The sequence below is a fragment of the Drosophila erecta genome, unplaced genomic scaffold (assembly GCF_003286155.1).
Source record: "Drosophila erecta strain 14021-0224.00,06,07 unplaced genomic scaffold, DereRS2 tig00000092-arrow-pilon, whole genome shotgun sequence".
Taxonomy (NCBI): domain Eukaryota; kingdom Metazoa; phylum Arthropoda; class Insecta; order Diptera; family Drosophilidae; genus Drosophila; species Drosophila erecta.
This window is the reverse complement of record NW_020825207.1, coordinates 12572949-12595008: the sequence shown is the minus strand read 5'-3', so window position 1 is coordinate 12595008 and position 22060 is coordinate 12572949. Positions and strand designations below refer to the sequence as shown.

The 22060-nt window shown below is 45.5% G+C and overlaps 6 protein-coding genes and 2 non-coding genes across 8 annotated transcripts; 6 read left to right on the top strand and 2 right to left on the bottom strand.

The window, feature by feature from the left end:
- Nucleotides 1-5977: 5977 nt before the first annotated feature.
- Trnag-gcc lies at nucleotides 5978-6048 on the top strand. The gene has a single exon. It is a non-coding gene; the product is annotated as a tRNA-Gly (tRNA).
- A 2322-nt stretch (nucleotides 6049-8370) lies between these two features.
- LOC6547266 (F-box only protein 39) lies at nucleotides 8371-11457 on the top strand. Its single transcript, XM_001974836.3, has 6 exons — nucleotides 8371-9003; nucleotides 9078-9217; nucleotides 9749-9997; nucleotides 10052-10396; nucleotides 10458-10892; nucleotides 11089-11457. The coding sequence occupies exons 1-6, from the start codon at nucleotides 8916-8918 to the stop codon at nucleotides 11365-11367; spliced, it is 1536 nt and encodes a 511-aa protein (XP_001974872.1). The 5' UTR covers nucleotides 8371-8915; the 3' UTR covers nucleotides 11368-11457.
- Trnag-gcc lies at nucleotides 9446-9516 on the top strand. The gene has a single exon. It is a non-coding gene; the product is annotated as a tRNA-Gly (tRNA).
- A 617-nt stretch (nucleotides 11458-12074) lies between the features above and the next one.
- On the top strand, nucleotides 12075-12430 carry LOC113564272 (prisilkin-39). Its single transcript, XM_026980306.1, has one exon. The coding sequence runs from the start codon at nucleotides 12138-12140 to the stop codon at nucleotides 12366-12368; it is 231 nt and encodes a 76-aa protein (XP_026836107.1). The 5' UTR covers nucleotides 12075-12137; the 3' UTR covers nucleotides 12369-12430.
- A 408-nt stretch (nucleotides 12431-12838) lies between these two features.
- Nucleotides 12839-15810, top strand: LOC6547269 (leucine-rich repeat-containing protein 18). The gene is made up of 5 exons (XM_001974838.3): nucleotides 12839-13581; nucleotides 13640-13822; nucleotides 13894-14041; nucleotides 14316-14627; nucleotides 14876-15810. The coding sequence occupies exons 1-5, from the start codon at nucleotides 13251-13253 to the stop codon at nucleotides 15036-15038; spliced, it is 1137 nt and encodes a 378-aa protein (XP_001974874.1). The 5' UTR covers nucleotides 12839-13250; the 3' UTR covers nucleotides 15039-15810.
- LOC6547270 lies at nucleotides 15110-16063 on the bottom strand. Its single transcript, XM_001974839.3, has 4 exons — nucleotides 16003-16063; nucleotides 15807-15933; nucleotides 15392-15747; nucleotides 15110-15337 (listed from the first exon to the last, which is right to left on the bottom strand). Exons 1-4 carry the CDS (start codon nucleotides 16011-16013, stop codon nucleotides 15184-15186), a joined length of 648 nt encoding a protein of 215 aa, XP_001974875.2. The 5' UTR covers nucleotides 16014-16063; the 3' UTR covers nucleotides 15110-15183.
- A 401-nt stretch (nucleotides 16064-16464) lies between these two features.
- LOC6547753 (EF-hand domain-containing family member C2) lies at nucleotides 16465-19419 on the top strand. Its single transcript, XM_001974840.3, has 5 exons — nucleotides 16465-16752; nucleotides 16807-17360; nucleotides 17483-18002; nucleotides 18068-18589; nucleotides 18694-19419. The coding sequence occupies exons 1-5, from the start codon at nucleotides 16702-16704 to the stop codon at nucleotides 19342-19344; spliced, it is 2298 nt and encodes a 765-aa protein (XP_001974876.1). The 5' UTR covers nucleotides 16465-16701; the 3' UTR covers nucleotides 19345-19419.
- LOC6547754 (2-hydroxyacyl-CoA lyase 1) lies at nucleotides 19349-22007 on the bottom strand. Its single transcript, XM_001974841.3, has 4 exons — nucleotides 21788-22007; nucleotides 21042-21237; nucleotides 19736-20975; nucleotides 19349-19672 (listed from the first exon to the last, which is right to left on the bottom strand). Exons 1-4 carry the CDS (start codon nucleotides 21836-21838, stop codon nucleotides 19453-19455), a joined length of 1707 nt encoding a protein of 568 aa, XP_001974877.1. The 5' UTR covers nucleotides 21839-22007; the 3' UTR covers nucleotides 19349-19452.
- Nucleotides 22008-22060: the final 53 nt, after the last annotated feature.

Below are 22060 nucleotides of genomic sequence, written 5' to 3'. Positions count from 1 at the left end.
CAAACAAAAATGCCACTCCAGCTGCCCTGTGTGCCTGTGTGGGGTAAGGAACTCAATTTTTATACACATTTTCATCTTTTTTTTCTTTTTTCTGCCCACCAATCAGGGGGCGTGGGCATCGGCGAGGGTTTCTGGCAAAAATATGCAAAATTTGCAGCTTTCCCGAATTTATGGTTATTTGTGTTGCACCCTTAATGCTATTGAACTTGCACTTAACAAATGGATGGCATGGAGCCCAGCTCGATTCAGATTCACCCAGTTGCACTCCATTTAGACGATGAAATAGCCGTTGCCTCCGCTTCCTTTGCCTTCTGCAATCTGCATTCCCCTCCTTTTTGTGTTTTTGGCTGTCGTTCAAAACATTTTAGTTACATTTTGTATATTGCATTTCAATATGCGTTCCTGATATGTGTCTGCAAATTGGAAAGCAAAGGCAAACGAATGCCATTTGTGCGTGTATATGTATATTGAATATATTCGGCTTTGGGGTGGCCAATCAAAAGTTAGTATTTAAGGCTAAAGCGAATTACTGACTGTTGTGATTAGACATGAATTTTCAAATATTTCATTGACTTTCAATTAAAGTTTAGTTGTCTTGCACAGTTATTTGTTTTGCTATGGTTATTTTTACCTAACTATCATCTATCATCACTCCGCATAAGACTGCAGTCTCGTTTATTGTCAATTGTGCACATGACTTATTTATTTCACTATTATCTTTATATTTACATTTAGAGTTACCTTAGTTAACCTCAAGTTTTGTTCCCATCTTTGGCAAAGCTTGCTATATTATAACAGATCAAATGCCAACTTTTTTTATTTTTCAATAGCAATATTGCTTTTTATGTTTTTATGCACACATTTGTAATTAGTCAAGCCGAAATCAGTGTTGGCATTAGCACAGCATATACCCCCGCCCCTTGGAGCTACGTAACCCACAATCACCCACTAATTAAAATCCATATGCGCCAGCTAACTGACAATAATTAGCACACAAACGCGCGCAAACAAACACACAATTAAAAGTGCATAAATATGCAAGAATTGTGCATGTTGGCAAAGGTCTTGCCATAATACAACCGAACCACTGGGTATAAAAACTAGAGGCATTATAATGTCAGGCGGCTGGCTTTTATGCACACGTCAGGCTAATCGCTAGCACAAGCACACCTCTTCCTACAGAAGGATACGATGTGCAACCCAAAAGCCCATACCCATACCCTGGCTAAATAGTAACCCCATATAGCCATCTAAAACCGCCTGCTTGTGCGGGGCAAATAGAGCGAAACCATAATTGTTGTACTTGGCAACTTGAGTTCTCTGCTCGCTTTTTGTGTCGTAGTCAGCAGCCGCCGTTGGGGCCATGAAATATGAATAATGTCAGTCCCAGGACCGCTTCAGAGTTGGCCAAATGTGGAGGAGGTGGACGGATGGTTGGATGGAGTTCCTGCTGCATGTGCTCGGCAGTGGGATGTGCGTAATATTTGCTAAACCCATTTAATGAACCCCCATCCTAATTTCGCTTAATTCGCTGCCAGCGGGCGCTCCGCTTTTTGGGTGGGGATGATAGTTTGACTTGGAGAAGGTTTCGTTATTATTCCTAATGAAATGGGGCAGGAGTCACTTTCATGGGCTCGTAACTGCAAATTGGCCGTACTTTACAGCCAGCATCTCCGGTGACACGAGCCACGAATGATGAACACGATGAGGTATTTGCATTTTAGCCCTGACAGTATAATATTTGTTAAGCCACGTGGCGGTAATTAAACTGAGTGGCCAAGTAAGACTGGCTTAGGTGGTGTGCGTGGCAACCTGCTTTGGGTTGATAAAAAGATTTCCAGTGTCTGGAGTTATCATTGCCAAGTCTATTAGCAACAATTATAGCTGAGCATCATTAGTTTTCTTAAGTATTTCAAATGCTCGGGGCATTTGCTAACTTTAAAAAAGAAAAAAGAAGAGGAGAATGATTTTGCAATCACTTATAGAGCGGTGTATAAAAAGGAGACTTACCCAGTTGCCTAAAGAGTGGGGCTAAAAAAGGGCCAAAGAATGGAATATTTGTTTATCGGAGTATGCAATTAAATGTCGCATGTCCTATTGGGGCCACCCACAGGATGTCCAAGGACCAACATCCTGTCACGAAATGTCAGTCGTGACCTGCTGCACCATTGGGAACCACATGTCAACGCTGATGCGAAAATTGTCAAGGGCGATTCTTTCGTTAATCCAGTGGATGGTGTATACAGAATATATTATGCAAATTGCATATTAAGCTGAAAACAGCATTTTAATTATATTTATAGGCAGGCAACCCGAATTTTTGCAAGCTTAATATTTCTTAATTATCTTAACATTTTGCGTAAACAGGTCACTTGCAAACAAAACGATATTTTCTTTATAAATTTACAATTACAAATGGGAAATGTAATAAAGATCTACATTTACTTAGATCTACATTTAAATGTAATTTTAGATTCAGATGATTTTCGAAATCCGCTTAAAGGACGAATGACATCCATCATCCATGAATAAGCCACTATAAAAACGGCCCGCTAACAGGCTACCAAAACGCATGTTGTGAAAAAATACATTTTGAATGTACTTGCTCTTTGGATGACAAGTTCCATACAGGGAAGCTTCTAGGTAAAGAACTGCAGGAAAATTTATATTATTCCCTGCTTCAAGGATGCTTTAAAAATCTGTAATGTTTTTACAATAAACCCACAACATAAAATATTAAGTTTTCAAATCATTACCACTTCATATCTTAATAGCTTTAATGGATTAAACTTTTAGAAGTTATGTGTGTATAGTACACAGACACATTTCAAGTCTAAGAATTTCAACATGTCAAGGGAGTTCCTGATGTTTGCATGTGTGCGGGCGATGTAATGAAATCCCTTTAAATGTTTATGAAAAATTCATGACGCGTGCAAATGGCGCGAAAACAAGTTGGCCCGCGAGTGTACGGGCCAAATTGAAGGTGGGAGAGGGAGACAAGGGCAGTTGGCGTGGCTCCAAAAGGGGGCAGGGGGCGGCTGGACCCGGACGACCTGGAGCAGCCATTGCATGGGTGAAAATGATGGCGCCAAGCTCTGCCGGACACGCAGCGTTGCATGCAAAATATGTTATGAAAGGAATTCGGACGTTGTATTGTGTATTGCCAACGTGGTTTTTGCTGGCCTCAATGGTCTGGTGGCCAGTTGGACACGTACATCAGCCCGAGCGCCCAATAAGTGAGCAAGTGCATGGACATGGACGCCTCGGAGTGCACGTGATCACAGAAATGAATCCATTTGTTTGTTAACTCATTTTATCTCAATTATGCGCAAACAATGGGATTACAGGATAGAACGGGAACAAAAATAAATGTATGTGCAATAATGGAAAGCTTGTAAAGTCGAAAACATTACCAATTACGGCTACCAAAACTGTCGCCATATCCCATTACTTGCTTACTTTGATAGCAGAACTGCAAATTTTGTATTTTATAACATTTGTTGTGAAGCTTAAGAATACACAACAAATTTGAAAAAATCTGAAATTCAGATCCATTACAATACGATATTTCGTATTATCAGTGCTATGCACTATTCTTTTCCATCCCTAACATTTTCGTAGCATACTTATGTGGGAACGCGTCAGTGCGCAAACAGGACGGCAACATTTGAGAGGGAGAAGGGGAGAGCGCTCGAACAACTTTGACCGTTTCAATACTAATGAGGCTGTCAAGTGTTTTGCATAAAAAAGCGACCAAAATGAGTCGGGGTAGAGGGAAGGTGGAGGAGGATGTTCAGTTGGGTCGCTCTTTTTTATGTTAATGGTTAACACACACGCACTGCTGGCTGTGTGTGAGTGGGGCACGCACACACAAGTAAATTAAACTAGGCAGGACGCCGTTTGTAGTGCAAGTCAATTTTTCGATAATTTGAAAAGTTTATTTAATACAAAACGTGATTCAATTACAAAACTGACCGAAAAATACACACGCACTCTGTACATGGTACGCTGGTAAAGGGAAAAGTGAGGGTGTGTGTGTGGGTGTGTGCGTGTGTTAGTATGCGGCAGGATGTGTATGTTTCGTTCACTTCTTGCAAAAAAAAAAAAGTATCCTAGTTTTCGCTTGTAAAGCGCCGAATGTGCGCCATTTTCACAGCTGTCCCCTGACTTGGCCATTATTGTTGCTGCCGTTCGTGCCACACAATGGCGCTTTGTTAATGTAACGGAAATGTTGCGGGGAAGTTGGTGGCACATGTTTTGATCCTGGTCATTATGCGTTTCACAGGTTTCGACGAGGCTGTGCAGTGCATTTTCACACCACATACCCGCTCACTTAGCTCACGAACTTCTTTTTGGTGGCCAATTTAAATTAGGTCTTTATATTTCTCGCACCTTAGAATTAATAGCCAATATGTATTTGTTTTTTAAGTGTCATTTTATTTATTCTTAAGACACTTCGATTGAACCATTTAGTTCTTTAAAAATGTTTAAGTTCATTCGATCAAAAAAATGATGTTCAAGATAAAATTTGTAAAGTGAAACCACAGACACCGAAAATACAAGTCAATTAATAAATATTCAAGTTATTAGGAAGACAAGGCAAACCAAGCTATAAATATAGGAACTTTTTCAATTAATTCAAAGTGCCTAATTCACTAAAATATTCCTCGAAGAGTATTAACATTTTGTTATCGCAAGGATAATTCTTTTAGCGCTCTGGGTTCCTACCTTTTTTGTCAACTTGCCGCCAAACCAATGAATTTTTATGCAAATTGCAGTCTTCTTGCAGTTGACAACGCGAAGGAAGCTGGCGACGCACTCCCAAAACTTTTTCCCATCCCCGCCAGAAACACTTGAGGCATCGCCATAAATCTTTGAGCAGTTTTCGCCACCACCCGAGTTTTGGGCGTTCGGATGGGGTGAAAAAGTCTGGAGCTTGTTTACCTTGTTAGCATGGAAGGAATTGGGGGTGCTGTTGAAAAATACTTGAGGCAATCAGACGGAATTTGCATAATTTGACAATTGTTTTCAAATTGCAATAACCATTTTAGCTTAATTGTTTTCCACACGCCAGCGAAAATATTCTCTCCAGTAGCGCTGCCTTAATTCCTATTCATTTGATTAGTGGACCAAAGTTGCTCCTATACATTGCTTCTATACATTTTTGGGGCAACTGCCACAGGCAGAAACTTTTTCAATTCAATTGCAAAATAAATATTTTACAAATAATTGCTTTGCCACACCCCCAGCCAGCAGAAATAAAAGAATATTTTGAAAAAGTTTCTATTTTATACACCACTTTTTTAATGGCCACACAATTTGCTGCGTTTAGCAGTCGCCATTTCGAGGGCGGCCAATTCCTTCCGATGAACCGCAGCTGCTGCACAATTAAAATGCATGACTATTGTCAAGGCAAATTGCTTGCTGTGACAATGGCTGAACAATTGAGTCCGGGTTGGAATTGGGACGGGGACGGGGACGGAAGTTGAAAAGGCCATGGAAATTGCTGATGTGATTGAGCCCTATATGTTTATGCAAACTTTTTGGGCTTTAAGTTATCCACTCACCACAAAAACTTTGCATAAGCAGCAGCTGCGCTTTCGGATTTCATTGTTATTTTAGGCAGTTTGAGCTGTCACAAAGTTTGCCGGAAAATGGACAAAACGAACTTCCAAAAGAACCAGTGTGCAATCGGATCAAACAAATGTAATCTCGACCCAGTAGAAGGTAAGAAAACTTTCTACGAATTCCTTTGGAAATTAGTAATTGAGTTTGATTTAACATGTAAATATACTCTATAGGTAGTAAATCTCAACCGTTTGCATGAATGGGTAAATTTATTCGTTCTATTTTTGTATATCTCTAAATTATTTTTGAATACTGATAAGAAATACACTATACTATACACTATATACTATATAGTTTAGATAAGCCTCAAAATCAACTGGAAATGTTTTAACACTTCGATTTTCACGAAGCATCGGTGGTTCAGTGGTAGAATGCTCGCCTGCCACGCGGGCGGCCCGGGTTCGATTCCCGGCCGATGCATAACACTTTTTTTCTCGTTTTGAGAGAATTTTAAAAATATGCAAAAGTATTACTTATTTTCAATAAATATATATTGCGCTTTTAAGCTTCATGGATTATTTCGAAACGAGGTTGCGCCAAGCACTAAAGAAACAGGCAGTACGTCTCCCGATTTCCTTTTAACACAAAGTAGATCAGTAATGCATTTACAGGCAAAGGAAGTGCCCTCCAAGTAGCCATTAAAATGCAATTCGCAAATGCACAGTCAAGCCATACATCAAGCTTCTGGGTGATGTCCCCCAAGCAGAAGTCAACAATTTACATAACCACATGGCAGAGTGGCAGAGTGGCATTGTGGCATAATGGGTCACACCGGGTCGGGGCAGTGGTTAAAATGCTACAAAATTATACATTAAATTCCGAAACTTGGCAACATCCGATGGCCAAACAATGGCCCCAAACAGCTGCCAGTGCGATGCACCTGAGCAAGGCCAGCAAAACAAAACGCCAGAACCAACAATAACAGGACTTGTTGGCCGGCTCCTGCCGGCTTGGTTAGCCAAGCCAACCAGCCACTTCCTGTTTCCCAGTCTAAGCCGCCGCCGACCCACCGGCACGCAGAGAGGTATATCCATATGCATATTTCGACCGGCTAGCCTGACCCATGATTTTCACAAATGCGTGCTAGAGGTGCGAAAACAATGAGGGCAATTAGACAAGACCCCTTTTAAACAAAAACAAAGAGATACTTTCCCTAGAAAAAAACCAAACTTAGATCTTCGTTTGAATGGTATCATACACATTTTGGCGGCTTTATATTATACATGCATTATATTGGTATCATGATATATTATATATATCATTACATTTAAATGTATACATTTATAACTACATTTTCTAAACCAAATTCAAATGGAAATTTTTCACGAAGGCTGTTATAAAATGGAATGTAAGTATGATTAGATAAATGTGCTCAGACAAAATGCTTTTAATTGTATGTTAAATGGAAAATAAATATGCCAACTACTAATTAAATAGGAAATGCATTTATTCAATGCTATTATATCGCTTTTAATTTTTTAATCGCATTTAAAATAGCTAGCTCACATGCTCATCTCTAATAGCTGCACACCCATCCCATTTAATAGAGTTTACAAACAATTTCGCAGCCCTGGAAAACGCTACGAGATGATGGCCGGTTGCCCGGCAGACACAAATAAGGTTTTTGGGTTAAACTGCAAGTTTTTGTTGACATTTAAATTTGCATGGCAACATTTTGGTCGCCGGCCCAGCCCGTCATATTTGATGTGTTCGCAAACCAAAGGCGGAAGGGCGCTTTTCCAACTGTCAAGCGGCTGGCTGGCTGTGTGCATATGTGTGTGTGCATATTTTGGCGAGCGGCGAGTGTGTTTTAACTGGTTTTAAAATTGTTTTAATTAAGGCCGTATGGCTGCGCATTGTTGCAGCTCTCCCCCAGCCAGGCGACTCCAAAATCCCATCCACACCCATGCCGCCACTCAGCTGGGTTCATTCAATATTCAACATACTTTTAAGTGCTTGGGCGCGGAAAAATTCCGTTATCCTAAAAGTATGCAACGCAGAGAGGAAATTGCAAAACGGAAAAGTTGCCGCTGCCGTTTTCGCTGGGTAAAAAGTAGAATGGTAGGGCCAAGCAGGAGCCAGGAAAATGGCCAAATGCCTGGCTGCATTTTCCTTGGCGGGGGCCCATCAACATAAACAGCTGTTTCCGCTAAGTGTACCTGGACACTCGACCAACTTGGCCATATTACGTATACGTAAGCACAGCGCTGTGGTGTGCGTGTGCGTGTGTGTGTATGTGTATGTGTGAGAAAATGACAATGCACAAGTGGACAAGTGGAAAATCGGAAAACGGGATAACAGCTGGCTCAGTTGGTGGCATCGTCAAGGAAACGACGATGGCATCGTTTGGTGGCCGATGGAATTTTCTTCCGCCATCCACTGAACGGCAAAGTGGGGTCAAGTGTCAAAGGCGAAGAATAAGGTAACGTCAGAATTGGTAAGTAGCTTACAGCAGTTTTTAAGGAGTAAGGATTGTACGTTTCAGCCAATGCTTAGAAGACGCCTTTTACCTATAGAGAAATGCGTAATTTGTGTAAAAAAAACACGGGGATTTTGTTTAGTAATTGGAAATATTATTATTGTTAGAACAATGACAGCTACCGAATGTTCTCTCAGTGCATTAGTGTTATTACAGCACGTGCGTAAACGCACACTTAGATGCACATGCAACGAAACGCGGATCGATTAGATCACCACAGTTCCAGCAGCTCCAGTGTTTATTTATACTTTACACCTCAACTGCCAGCGGTGGCATCAACAAGTTGCCCCAGTTCCGTGCCACGCAACGGAGGCCCTAGGACCTTGCCCAAAGTGCCGGTGTCTAATTTTAAAACCGAACAACGAAAACAACAGAGAATCGGAATCACAACAGTTGCCATATCTCGATCGCAGTTCCAAGCAGCAACAGACATCAACAAAGAAATAATAACCAAAATAAATCGGAAGCGCTGCGAAGAGAAGACGAGTACGAGTACCTAACAATTTCGAGCGCGAGAACTGAAAACAGTTTTTCAGTTTTTTCGAATATAGCCAACAGTGCGATTTGAACATCTGAAAGAATACCAATCTATTCGAGAGACAGTCGCTGGCCAAACGCGACGCAACTGCGAGTGCAGCGGACAGTCGGTCGGTCCAACTATATAAAAATAAACCGACAGCAAGAAGAAGCTGTCAGCGCAGGCTGTGCCAAAAAAGTTTCAAAATTAGAGTACATATAGTTCTGTGCCTTCGCAAGCGTTGTAAATATATCGGAAATTCGTAGAATAATAATAACAATAGCGTGAACAATGAGTGAATTGGGCCTGAGGCGGAAGAGCAGCGCCCAGCTGGAGGTTATGCAAAAGGCTGGCTGGAAGATCGATGGAGACGAGAAGGGTAGGCTCTCATGACTCTCATGTCCCCATGCCAGTCACCGGAATAATCTGAGTTTTCCCCACACAATCATCCAGCCTGCTACATAGATGTGGACGAGGATGAGGACCAGGACACCGAAAACATGATAGAATCCAACTGGCGGTACCTGCCTGATCTGGTGCTCGAGGAAATCTTTACCTACCTCACCCCGAAAGAGCGCTATTATGCCGGACTGGTGAGTAAGGCTAAATATCACAACAGTTTTAGGCTACTATATACTATAATAATACTACTATAATACTGTACTTACTACTATAATACTATCATATATAATATATATATACATACAGCTCGTACAGCACAAAATAGAGGTCATAATTAGAGATCGTTCTTTTAATAAAATCGTTTGATAAAGGAACGTAAAATATAGAAGAATGTCATTAAACACTTACTTTAATACCAAGCATCGGTGGTTCAGTGGTAGAATGCTCGCCTGCCACGCGGGCGGCCCGGGTTCGATTCCCGGCCGATGCAGAAAACTTTTTTCTGCCAACCAATCTTAAAACTTATCGATTTTTAACAGTTTAAGATAGTTATGTGGTATCTGGACATAAACGCGTATATTTTTAACAAAAATATTTCACATTAAATTCGGTATGTTTAGCTCAGCGTGCGCTTTAAAAATAAAAAACAATATAACGCCATAACATGGCAAGACATTGCGTGAACTATAATTAAAGTGTCACCATTTTGTGGACTTTTCCAGGTTTGTCGGCAGTGGTATAGAGCCTTCTATTTGCCAACTGTTTGGAATAACTTTTTGGTGGATGATCGCACTCTGACCAAACCGAAGTTCAACTACTATTCCGGTTGGCAGTTTTGTCTCGATCACATGCGAACCCAATTCTGCCTTTCAAGAATCGGAAGGTTTGTGCGCGGAATCGAGTTTCGACCGTGGCACAGCTTCAATAACATCTTCCAGTTTATGACCATGTTAACGTGGAACATTGACAAGGTATAAGAATATTGATTTTATCAAAAAATAAAATATATTTTGAAACTTGCTTAGGGCAGAGAGGTGGATCCAGATACACAGTTCATTGGCATCGGTAGTCGTATACGAACACTGGTCTACCACTTCCCGTGCAACATGTCGCAGCCCAACGACCCTGACGGCATTAAGCTCTTTGGCACTGGAGGTCAACTGTTGAGGGTGCTGAAAGAGCTGCTACTGCGATTGACAGATCTTCACACTCTCAAGCTGGTGGACTTTGTGTTGGAACGATACGAGGCGAATCACTTGCTGGACGAGGTCGTTTGCAGCTGCTGCACCAAAATGAGGGTGCTCAACCTGGTGAATGTGACCACAATGCATTGCCCCATCATGCATGTGGGTCTGTTTCTCAATCTGCAGGTGACAGCGATTCAATTTCATTTCTTGCTACAACACAACTAAGCCAAATTTCTTGATCCAGGTGCTCACCATATCGCCCCAGAACATAGACGATGACGTTTTGTCCCTGCTGGCGGACACCAAGTTGCGCCACCTGCATCTGCTCCAAAACTGCTACACCCCCACTCACCTGACAATAAGTGCTTGCGGCGTGAAGGCGTGGCGAAATGTGAAGAAGACCAATCCGCGGCTGCGCGTTCACCTGCGTTTGGAGAATCTGACGGACGGCGAGGTGGTGATGCAGCCGGAGGCACCTGTCCACAGCATCACGTACTGTGCGCCCCAGGCCCGGATACGGCCCGAGCTGCTCGTCCGCATGGTGGACCACTATAGGAGCACCCTGGCCGTCTATGGCCACGAGCTCCTGCCGCGCTTTTCCAGCCCCAAGCCCTTTCACAGCCGCATCGACAGTTTGCTGTTGCTGATGTGCCGTCAGTGCTTCAATGTTGACACTCTGGTGAGTACTCACGTATCATATCTTCAAATCAAATCTCAGTGCTGAGCTATTGCACAAACAAAACAAAAGCGCTTAATTGATATTATAACAGATATAGAATACACCATTTTTGATAACAAGGCTTGGAAATGGATGACTAATGGGTATTACCTAATTATATTGACACTCACTTAACACCTTATCATCCTATCCCCAGATCATACGCGAGAAAGTTTCCACCTCGACGCTATTACTCATTGCACAAACGGCTAAGAATCTGCAGCATTTTCACGTGCGGCGATTTGCTGTGATTCTGCGATGCGATTGGCCAAGGCATCCGGAGTGGTGCGATGAGTTCTATACCTGGCTGAAGCGCAATTCCCGATCCTATGAAGCCGTCGAGCGGGAGATCTCACAAATCTTGGGCTACAAATGGCGCCTGCTTAGCGATCGGGACTTCAAGCAGCTGACTGTGAATGTCAAATCAGGAGCCTAGATGCCAAGGATTCGACAAACTGTGTATGCCTATTAAGACTTGTGATAAACGGTATAGAGCTTTAATAAATAACCCAAATACTGAAACCAATTAACACCTTGCAAAGAGGCTATTGAAATTTACCTTACTTTTGACTCTGTTTATCCCCCTTGGTGCGAGATTTCCAAAAAGCCCTTGCTCGAATCATTTAAAAGCCAATGCATCCAAAGTAAGTGCATCAGTTTGCTGAATCCCCCAGCCAGAATCATGAATGCTGTGATCGCACTCATCGTACTTTTGCTCATCATTGCCGCCGCTTTTGCAACGCCACACTTAGGAGGCGATTCCCAACACGATCCCCACCACGATCCGCACCGCGACGACCATCTCTATAGGCACTACGATCCTCACAATGATCCTCACTACGATTCGCAGCACCACGACCAACATCATTAGCTGAAAGTAAAGCATTTAAAAAGGAAGCAAACACATTTATAAAACAATTAAAAAATACAATACAAAATAGTTTTTAGTACTAAAAAGGCTCGATAAAAGGTGATTTACTAAGCAACCCGAAACTCGTGTGCAAAGTAACGATTTCGTGAATAACTTTGCGGGGGAAATACAACTCAAGGGGCAATTCGCACCTTTCGGCAGGTGAAATTCAATCTACTTTGTTTGTCCACGCTGTGATTGAAATTCCCAAAATCGTAACGCCACCATCATAATGCTTAAAAGCCGATAGCCTCTTCTCGGGTTTGTCAGTCGGTTGCGAAATCTTGCCAAGAAACATGAAAGCCATAATTGCTCTTTTCGGAATTGTGTTGTTCGCCATTGCTGGAGCGATGGGTACACCTGTTGTAGTTGGACTGCCTGTTCCGCTGCCCATTGGCGTGGGATTCGGAATACCACCGCCTCCACCTCCGTCCTATGGATACTATTCGTACCCCTATCACCACCACCATCATAATTATGGATATGGCGGTTATGGAAACTATGGAAATAGATACTATGGATACTGAGAAGCCACCGAGTGGAAATACAGAATATTATGAAATATTTTATATTATTTATTAAACTATTTTTACAAGAAAAGATTATGTGTGTATCTCTATAAAATTGGATAATAAGTTATAATATAGGTTTCCTGTAGGTGTAAAAACCTTGCTCATTTAAATACTATGATTATATACGACTGCGATAGTCAACCAAAATGGCTTTTCCGAAAAATTGATAAAAGCTCAGCTTGGTTTTTCCAACCAAGTAAACTTTCCGCATTTTCCGCATGGATTTTATGGAATCTTGCCATAACCCCTTTTCTTCCTTTTGCCACAAAGCTCTTGCAACGCCGGAGCTTCGAAAGCTTGCCCTTTGCATTTGGCTTGCAGCAACGACCTTGAATGCAGCAACAACCCGGAAAGGGGAGGGCGAATCAATGCACCAGGAAAATTCAATGTCAGTGCCAAAGCTCGGCATTTAACCGCCTCCAAAACTCAACGGTATACTTTCGGGCACTCATCGCATTACGTATACGCCGCGTATACGTTGGTCAGTGAAAGGCGCTATGATGGGTGATTCGTTATCGAAACAATAAATAAGTAAGAAGAAAATAAAATTCGGAGGCGGTGCTCGCGAGAAATTGCGACAGGCCAGTGAGACAAATTTAGCCAAGATAGAGATTCTTGGTGGAGAGCAAACTGTTGCTGCTGATTCTAGTGGTGCTGCCACTGGGCCTGAGCCACTGGGTGGCTGTGGTGGCGCTGGTGGCGGTGGCAGTTTTTGTTTGGCGGGCGGCGGTGCCAAATGATGATCATGACCGCGTAGAGACGCAAATAAATATAATTGAAACTCGACCAAACTATAAGCAAATAAGACAATTGTGTAACTGCAACGGCATCGCCAACATGAACAAAACGATTCTGCACTGGAGCTACCTGAACTTCAAGGATGTACCGATGGATCTGTTCCTCTACGAGGATCTCGAGGAGGTCTATCTCAAGGAGAACTTCATCTCGGTGATACCCAAATGGCTGCTGAACATCACCACACTGAAGTTCATTCATCTGGCGGGCAACAATCTGAGTGAGCTGCCTGCGGACATCTACATGCTGGAGAACCTGGAGTTCCTGGACGTATCCAATAATGAGCTCAAGGTGCTGCCCCCCACACTGGGTCTCCTGTTGAATCTCCAACAGCTGAATGTGTCGGGCAATCAGCTCACCGAACTTCCCGTGGGTGAGTAGGATGGTTTACAGTCTCTACCACGGAATCCATCCACTTCTTCCGCTTGCAGAGCTAAGTGGTTTGCGCAATCTGGAGCACCTGAACATCGGCAAGAACCAATTTCGCCGCCTGCCGGTGCAGCTGAGCGAGTGCGTCCGCCTCAACGAGCTGAATGTGAGCGACAACGAGGCGCTGGTCCACATCCCCGAGCGCATCTCCAACCTGCCCATGCTGCAGTCCCTCGCCGCCGATCGTAAGTACACCCGGGGATCGGTATCCGGATTGGGGATGGCAGAGCTCTCTAATTTCTGCTCTCGTTGGCAGGTTGTGCGCTCATCTACTTGCCGGCAGCTCTCTCCAAGTTCATGAACCATGTGCGCATCTTCCACAACACTGCTATCAACTACATACCCATGGTCTACGAGAGGTTCTATCAAAACTTCTACGACAACCGCCAGAGAAACACTCCCATGTAAGCAATTTCACTAACTCTGGCGCTGTAACAAACATCGAACTTATGAAAAGGGTATTGCCATGATGAATATTTGATTGATTTATTTGGCAGCAAAATTGTTCTTCGAATTGTTCGATTCGTTTGCCGGTGATGTGCATTACGTTATTTCTGGCCGATTGCCTTTAAGCATGACTAAGGGGTTTCTATTCAACTGTAGAAGAAAAGGAGGAAATTATCTTAGGAGAATTAAATAATCTTTGCAATCCTACAGCATACCACATCCTCTTTTTAGCGCCGTTCATCGCAAGGGTCTGTTTTGGGTCCGCGAGCTGGAGACCAGCACCAGATTGCTACTTCCGGTGGGCACCCGCACAGTATTTCCGGTTCCGTCGGCTGAGAACCGAGTCTCGCTCTACGACGACTGTCTGCACGCTCTGCAGTCGCTGAACCGCTTCTTGCCCGTCTACGAGAATGACGCCATGCATCGACTGCTCCCAGAACCGTACATCAGTTCCCACATCAACAATGGACCCATCGCCCGCTGCACGAACGTCACCTGCTCCCGATGTCTGTATACCTCGTACTACTTCATGGTCGTGAAAAGGTGGGTTGGAGTTACGCCAATGTTTGCTCGGCGTTAGTCATGTGGCCATTGTTTTGATACCGCCGAAGCCGGTTCGCTCGCTAATTAGAAGAAACGGACCTATCACAATCACAAGAAGTACTGTGAAGACTGTCTACGAAGATCAGGTTTTTCCAGGTTTAAAATTCCATCCAAATGAATAATTCACTCTTGAATTTTCAAAAATTTCATATCAATTTTATGTGATTATTGAACCATTATCTTTATAGGCGTGGCAGTACGTCCAAGCAGCTCTTCACCTGCAATTTCTGCACCAACCGATGCGGCGTCCTCTGGTTGACCAGCAATGACAAGAAGTACCAGCAATTGGCTTGGCGGGTGTCAGATGATGACGACGACGATGAGGCGGAACAGGTGGCCAGTGGCAAATAGAGCTGCTGTAATTGAGCTGAACTCGCTGTATATAATTATTTAGTTATATTTAATTATCAATAATTAGTTTGGTAAATGTCATGTAAATGTTATCGAACTGCTGACAGCCGGCGCCATTTATCCAAAGAGAAATCGAATTCTACGGCTAAAGAAAACTCTGTTCTGGTCCCCGCTCATGGAGGTGTATGTAGTCATCCAAAACGCAATGATGGGCCTCTGGAAAGGATTTCCGACAGTCAACGCCATGACGACCCATCCTGAAGGCATCCAAATACTTCCCGTCCAGCGTTCGATGAGGTCTAAAGGATATGTAGAGTTATCTATGGCTTGAGCTCACGTGGAGGTCAACTTACCTTAACAGCCTGTGTAGCAGTTGGGCATAGAGTCCACTATGTTCATCCACCTGACCATTCTCGCAGATTAGGCGTTCCAGACAGGCACTACCATTTTGAGCCAACTGGTTCATATAGGCCTCGGCAAACTTGAAGAGCAAAAGCTGGGGCTCATCCACCAGAAGGCGGGCTGGAACCGATGGAGCAGCTGGTTGGGACAAAGGTCCCTTGAGATTTCGGGAACTATCCCAAAGTTTCCACCAGTAAATTGGAGTTTGCGGCTCATTGAACTGGTAGTGGAAGTTCATCAGCCAAATCAACTGGCGCCACGCCTTTTTCTCCATAAACGGAACCGGAAATGCACATCCCGAAACAAACTGTAGTGACACACATTACTGTATATCGATCAATACCCAATAAATATTTGATGTCCAACCTTGATTACACCGCCATTCTGATAAATCAGGAACCGCTTTTGCCTTCTGTGGTGTCGCCACGAAGTGAGATTGGCCTCCAAAGCACTCACAGCCTCCAGAGTGAACAGGAGCACTATAATTTTCGCACTATATTAGCAAAAGAGGAGCGTGTGTCAGTAGAAACTAAAAATAACACTTCATGGCTTATTAACTCACAACAGGTTCATGTGTTGTCTGCTCGAGCTCTTGGCAGCGTTTACCACCTCGACTCTTACAGCTCCACAGCCATGGGTCGGTTCGTTCCACGACAGTTTGTAAGCCGGCCAGATGGGTGTGTGCATGGTGTTAAAGAGAGGTGATAGAAAGCACGTGATCCTATGGGTTACCTACTTTTGCCTGCCAGACTAATTAGCAAACACTGCGTCTGCGCCACCAGACCACTGTAAACGGTGGCCATGACTTCAGAAAGTCATTGGACCGCGACACCAATTTAATCACCGACTGAAATGCCTGCCTCTTAAGTATTATCTGTAGCATGTTAAGGCAAAAACCTTTAGAAATGTATATTTACATTTAATATATGTACTATATCATATTCTGCGTGGTAGAAGCTGACCCATACTTTCCTTGGAAACCGCTACCAGTTGCAGTTAGTGGCGTTGGCTTGTTGACCAGTTGACTTTCTGGGCTGCCATGGTGAGGTGGCATTGCCATAGCTCCGCTTGTTCCATTTATCGAATAGCAGCGGAAATGTCGGAACACTCAAGCAGTCCAGTCCACAATTCAATTGCGTGGCGTTAACTGCCATACCAGAGCTTTTGGCTTCAAGGCAAATGTAACCACAACGATTTGGCAAAGAAATTCAGCAAAATTTTATTTTGGTTCAGCCAAGAGAGTGCGAAATTATCTGTGAAAATGATGCGACTACCGGGAATGCCCATGCTGCCAGGTGCGCAGTTCTACGATGTAAGTTCCGGCATTAGTATGTCGTCCAATTATTAAACTGGGACTCCCTGACAGCGTGGAAAGCGTCGTCATCCGCGGCAGCAAACGCTGATGCACTACCAGGGTATCCAGATGCTTTCGGACCGCCGGGAGCCGGAACTGGTGGAGCCCAATGGCATTGTGGCCGATCCCAAGTGTCCGCCCGTTCCCGCCCAGATCAACAGCCTGTGGGCTCCGAAGGCCACCACCAAGCTGCCACCCTGGCTGGCCTACGACAAGCAGGTGCTGTGCTTCAACGCCTACTTCAAGGAGAACCTGACGGAGGTCTACCACGCCCCCTACCAGGTGCGCAAGGTGAAGATCTTCTTCTACCTGGAGGATGGTACCATGCAGGTCACCGAGCCGAAGGTGGAGAACTCCGGCATACCGCAGGGCTGCCTAGTGCACCGCCAGCGTATACCCAAAGCTCCACCCACCGACCGCGAGTTCATCTCCATCTTCGACCTGAACGTGGACACGGATGTGCAGATCTTCGATCGGGTATACCACATCAGCGGATGTGACATCTTCACGCGACAATTCCTCAATCGAGCCGGCATCTTCGTGCCTGAGGCCCAGCAGGAGCCGAGGTAAGTCAGGGTATCCTCTCTTCACATTTAAACTTTGTGATTTCCTGCAAACACTTGTAAATGTATATTACCAAGTACTGCTGAATGGAATGAATCAAAGCCTACTTCACATTCCTATTTAGTGATCCCACAACGGAGATCCGCAAGCGTTCAGGCTTAAAGCAAACGGCTCATAGCTGCACTTCGGCTCTGCCCAAGAAACATGCGTTTGCCCAGTTCCTAGAGTTCGACAGGCGAGTACTTAAGTTTCAGGGATATTGGAACGATCGTAGTGAGTTTGGTGACGTCCGAAAGCTGGAAGTATGCTACTATCTGGCCGACGACACCATTGACATAAAGGAGAAATTTCCACGTAATTCGGGGCGAGAAGGACCCACGACTTTTCTGAAGCGAGCCAAGTTGCCAAAGCAGTTCTCCGGACTTCCATTGCCCGGCCAACAAACGGCCATGACACTGCTAAATGTTCTCGGGAACAGTATGCGCGATGTGCGCTACGTAGCCGACCCGTTGAACACCGGTCAAAAAGAGGTGCATCATTACACCGATCAGGATCTGCAGATAGGCGCAGTCCTAAATGTTTTTGGGAGGTCTGTGGTACTCACAGGCTGCGATCAGTTTACGCAGAGCTACTACCGAGAAAAGGTGAGGATCAACTAATGTTATCTTACACATCATAAATTACTTTGCTCTCCAATTACGTTTTAAAGTACGGCATCCAAGAGTTCTGCCCGCAACCGATCCCAGACCGCAGTGATGTTCGACCGTACACCCAAGGTGGCATGGGATCCCGCCGATTGCCACCATACAATGGCTGGGGTAGCCATGAGGATTCCGAAGGCAACTGCATCACCGTGGAGCCCAAGCCGCCACAGGCCGACTTCAAGAAGCTGTTCAAGTACGACGGCTGCATCCTGCGCTTCGGGGCCAAGCTCATCTCGGCCATTCGGGACAACGGGGAGCGCGACTTTGTCATCAGCTATTTCCTGGCCGATGACACGGTGCAAATCTATGAGTCGTCACGTCGAAATTCGGGTTTTCTTGGCGGCGAATTTCTTAAGAGGGCACGTGTACCACTGCCGGGTCAGGATATGTTTAGCTCCTCAAGACCGGAGTACTACAGGGCCAATGACTTCTATATAGGACGCACAATGACCCTTAAGGACCACATTTTCCACATTGTATCCGCTGATGAATTTACGCTGCTGTACATGGAGCAACATCCCAGCGAGGCAAGTCTATTAATTACATTATCATGTCTATTTAATCAAGTATCATCCAAATATTGTTATAGTTACAATTCTGTAATACCACTTTACATACATTCTATTTTCAGTTCCACGTAGCGGACATAAGGCAAATCATGCAGAAGATCCGTGATGCAGTGCGCCCGGATTACAAGCAGTTCGTGCTGTGCTGCAAACCGGATGGCGACCTTGGGGACTACTCAACCGTTAGCTTCGAAACGCTGCGCTCGACTCTCCTGTCTTATCTGTCCAAGGATTGCCTGCTCAACCATGAAATTGTGACCGTGTGTCGCTTCTTCTCGGCTGAACAGGCAATGCCTCCCAGCTGCGACAGGAATCGAGTGCGAGCTGCCGCCCAACTGGAGCTGAAGCGAGCTTTGTGGAACGGCGTGGATCAGCTAAACGATCACCTGAGCCACATTAATCCGGCCTGCAAGCCGTACATCAGCGAGGGTCAGGTAAGGTCTACTTTGCGAGGCTGCCGGCTGCCCTTCAGCTTGGAGCTGGTGGAGGACATACTGATGGTGCTGCAGCGCAACGGACAAAACGAAATTGAGGTGCGCGACTTCCTCGCCTTCTTCAACATGCGCAACGACCAAGTGCCCGACATTGCTCCTCTGAACATTGCCTTTGAGCTGTGCCCCAAGTTGCCATTTCTGCACAAAGGCCGCCTAGTGGACTTCACATGGTTTTTAGACTACCTTGGCATAGAGGAGGAGCTGAAGCGAGCCAACAATTAAGGAGTTTAGAGACGTATCAAAAATTGCATGTATATACAGAAAAATTCGTGGCAATATAACTTTCGGAATGGTGAACTTTGTGCTTAAGACCTAAACGTTAATGGTATTCTACAGTTTTGACTCTGTGAGCCAGTTGAAGGACTGCGGCTTGCGATCGGATGACGGGCTGATGGCCACGTTGATGATGGTCGGCCTGTCGTTGAGCTGATTGGCCGCCTTTACAGCCGCCTGCAGCTGTTCGATGTCTGTGCAGAAGTAGCCCTGCATGCCGAACATTTTCATCATCTCCTCGTAGCGCACCTGAACTCCCAATGCCGATGGTGGTGTGCTGCAAGATAAGATTAGCCGTAAGTTGTTGTACCAGATAAACCGATAAGCTGCTAGCACTCACATTTGGGTAAGATCGCCCTCACTGCGAATGGCCTCAAAAGTGTCCTTGTCGAAACCGCCATAGATGCCGTTGTTGTTCACAATCACAATGGTGACGGGCAGCTTATAGCGCACCATAGTCTCAATTTCCATGCCCGAGAATCCGAAGGCACTGTCTCCCTCCACGCAGAGGACTCGCTTTCCAGGCGCAAAGTCGCGGCAGAAAAGCGCGGCGGCCACCGCGAATCCAGGTCCCACGCCCATGGTGCCAAAGGTACCGGCATCCAGGCGGTGACGGGGCTGCTCGTTCAGCAGCATGGAGCGACCAATGTCCATGGTGTTTGCGCCCTCACTAACGATGATCGTGTCCTTGGGCAGCAGCTCACGCAGATGGTGGAACACTGCGTAGTAGTTGAGTGGCGTCTCCGTGTTCATCGACATCTTTTGCACAGTGTCCCGGTTCTGCTTGCACTTCACGGCCAACTGCTTCCACCAATCCTGCTCGTAACCGAAGCGGAAGTTAACAGCGTTCATTTGTTCGAACAATTGCTCGGCAAATGGACGGATGTCCGCCTGAATGGCCACCGAAGCCACAACAGAGTTATGCAGCTCTTCAGGATTGATGTCCACCTGTATAAACTTCACGTCCTTGTCGTAGCGAGGAGCCTTTCCGAAATGGAGAATCCAGTTAAGGCGAGCGCCCAGCAGCAACACCACATCGGCCTTTTGCAAGGCCAGGGTGCGAGCCGAGGAAACGCACTGCGGAGCCGTGTCAGATACAACGCCCTTGCCCATTGGGGTGGGGAGGAAGGGCAGGTTAGTGTTCTCGATGAAGTGCCGCAGTGTGTTCTCGGCATGGGCGTAAGCGGAACCCTTGCCCACGATCACCAGGGGTCGCTTGGCCTGTCGCAGTAGCTTGGCGGCCTGGATCACATCATCGTGCGGGGGATAGGCAAGTGGGGGAGCCGGATGGGCCAAAACCTTGTAGATGCGGGCCTCCTCGGCCTTGGACTGCAGGATGTTGCCGGGGAAGTCCAGGTAGGCAACTCCAGGGCGTCCATAGGTGGCATAGCGCACCGCCTTCTCCACATGCAATGGAATTAGAGCAGCAGTGGCCGGCCGGGCAGCGTACTTGCAGTACGGGCGGGACAATTCGACCTGCGGGCACTCCTGGAAGCCTCCGATACCCTCGTGATCCTGGTTGGTGGCTCCGCCAATGACGACCAGTGGCCAGCAGTTCACCTGGGCGTTGGCCATGCCACCTGATCGTTAAATGGAGTCGGATTAGTAAAGATTAACCCATCGGGATGTCTAATTCGTATGCTTACCCGTAACATGAAGCAATCCCGGTCCGGACACAACCAGGCAGACTCCCGGCTTGCCAGTCAGGTAGCCAATGGCCTGGGCAGCGTAGCAGGCGGCTTGCTCGTTCCGCATACCGATGTACTTCAGTCCGGCGGCCTGGAAGGCCATGGACAGCTCGATGACCGGGATGCCGATGATGCCAAAGACATACTCCACGCCCTGTTCGGTATAACAAATAAAGTGCGCGTATTTAGATTCGCTATTCAGCCATCGATCAATAATTCAACTCAATAACTATGGCAATTTATAGAGCACATCACAATCCCATGTGCACACACGAGTTCTTGAGTGATTTGCCAGGAATCCGGTTAAAGTTTTATTGATTTTAATCTGCCCCCCGGCGATAATCGCAGCTGCAAGCACCAAGGTCTTTGGGTCGTGGTTCCAAACCTTTGGAACATGCTCTTTATCAAATCCGTTCCGTCTTTTATTAACCGGACTAATCGGGAGGCTAGTCTTAGCAGCAAAAACAACAACGAGAACAACAACCACACTTACAGTTACCAAGTGTTTTTGAACTTTGCACAACAAACAGGTGCCTCAAGATAAGAGACTACTCCATTGTTCTTGCCAGCGCCACAGATTCCGCGGCCCCCGTTGATAAATGCCATATATGTATACATTGGTAGCTGGGCATTATCCAAAGTGCAGAAAAGTGCAGTGCCAAAATGTCGGACAAATGGCTGGGTGGACCAGGTGATCCTCTTACCTGTTGCTTCAACGACTCGGCAATTATCTGCACGGCTTCAACCTCGGCCATTTTGCGCGGATTTCAGTGGAAATTATGCTAAATATGTATTATACGCCGCCGCGTTTACTTGCGTACTGGCCTAAGAATTTGTTAAACAAATTAAAATGTAGAGTCCAACAGAAGCGGTGACCGCTATCGATGCATCGGTATCGATGGTTTTCTATCACGGACCACATCGATTGATGTGGCTATCGATGCCGACGGCCAGTGTGTACTTTTGCGACAGTCATC

What these genes read in the sequence shown, in the direction of transcription:
- LOC6547753 (XM_001974840.3), top strand. Translation starts at nt 16,702, where the DNA reads ATGATGCGACTACCGGGAATGCCCATGCTGCCAGGTGCGCAGTTCTAC. An exon ending in AGAGCTACTACCGAGAAAAG is followed by an intron (nt 18,003 to 18,067) that starts GTGAGGATCAAC and finishes TACGTTTTAAAG; the next exon opens with TACGGCATCCAAGAGTTCTG. An exon ending in TGGAGCAACATCCCAGCGAG is followed by an intron (nt 18,590 to 18,693) that starts GCAAGTCTATTA and finishes TTCTATTTTCAG; the next exon opens with TTCCACGTAGCGGACATAAG.
- LOC6547266 (XM_001974836.3), top strand. Translation starts at nt 8,916, where the DNA reads ATGAGTGAATTGGGCCTGAGGCGGAAGAGCAGCGCCCAGCTGGAGGTT. An exon ending in GATCGATGGAGACGAGAAGG is followed by an intron (nt 9,004 to 9,077) that starts GTAGGCTCTCAT and finishes ACAATCATCCAG; the next exon opens with CCTGCTACATAGATGTGGAC. An exon ending in GCTTCAATGTTGACACTCTG is followed by an intron (nt 10,893 to 11,088) that starts GTGAGTACTCAC and finishes TCCTATCCCCAG; the next exon opens with ATCATACGCGAGAAAGTTTC.
- LOC6547269 (XM_001974838.3), top strand. Translation starts at nt 13,251, where the DNA reads ATGAACAAAACGATTCTGCACTGGAGCTACCTGAACTTCAAGGATGTA. An exon ending in CGCCAGAGAAACACTCCCAT is followed by an intron (nt 14,042 to 14,315) that starts GTAAGCAATTTC and finishes TCCTCTTTTTAG; the next exon opens with CGCCGTTCATCGCAAGGGTC. An exon ending in TACTTCATGGTCGTGAAAAG is followed by an intron (nt 14,628 to 14,875) that starts GTGGGTTGGAGT and finishes TTATCTTTATAG; the next exon opens with GCGTGGCAGTACGTCCAAGC.
- LOC6547270 (XM_001974839.3), bottom strand. An exon ending in AGAATGGCGGTGTAATCAAG is followed by an intron (nt 15,748 to 15,806) that starts GTTGGACATCAA and finishes GTGTCACTACAG; the next exon opens with TTTGTTTCGGGATGTGCATT. An exon ending in CTGCTACACAGGCTGTTAAG is followed by an intron (nt 15,338 to 15,391) that starts GTAAGTTGACCT and finishes CATATCCTTTAG; the next exon opens with ACCTCATCGAACGCTGGACG.
- LOC113564272 (XM_026980306.1), top strand. Translation starts at nt 12,138, where the DNA reads ATGAAAGCCATAATTGCTCTTTTCGGAATTGTGTTGTTCGCCATTGCT.
- LOC6547754 (XM_001974841.3), bottom strand. Translation starts at nt 21,838, where the DNA reads ATGGCCGAGGTTGAAGCCGTGCAGATAATTGCCGAGTCGTTGAAGCAA. An exon ending in CCGAGTCGTTGAAGCAACAG is followed by an intron (nt 21,238 to 21,787) that starts GTAAGAGGATCA and finishes TATACCGAACAG; the next exon opens with GGCGTGGAGTATGTCTTTGG. An exon ending in GGGATTGCTTCATGTTACGG is followed by an intron (nt 20,976 to 21,041) that starts GTAAGCATACGA and finishes TTTAACGATCAG; the next exon opens with GTGGCATGGCCAACGCCCAG.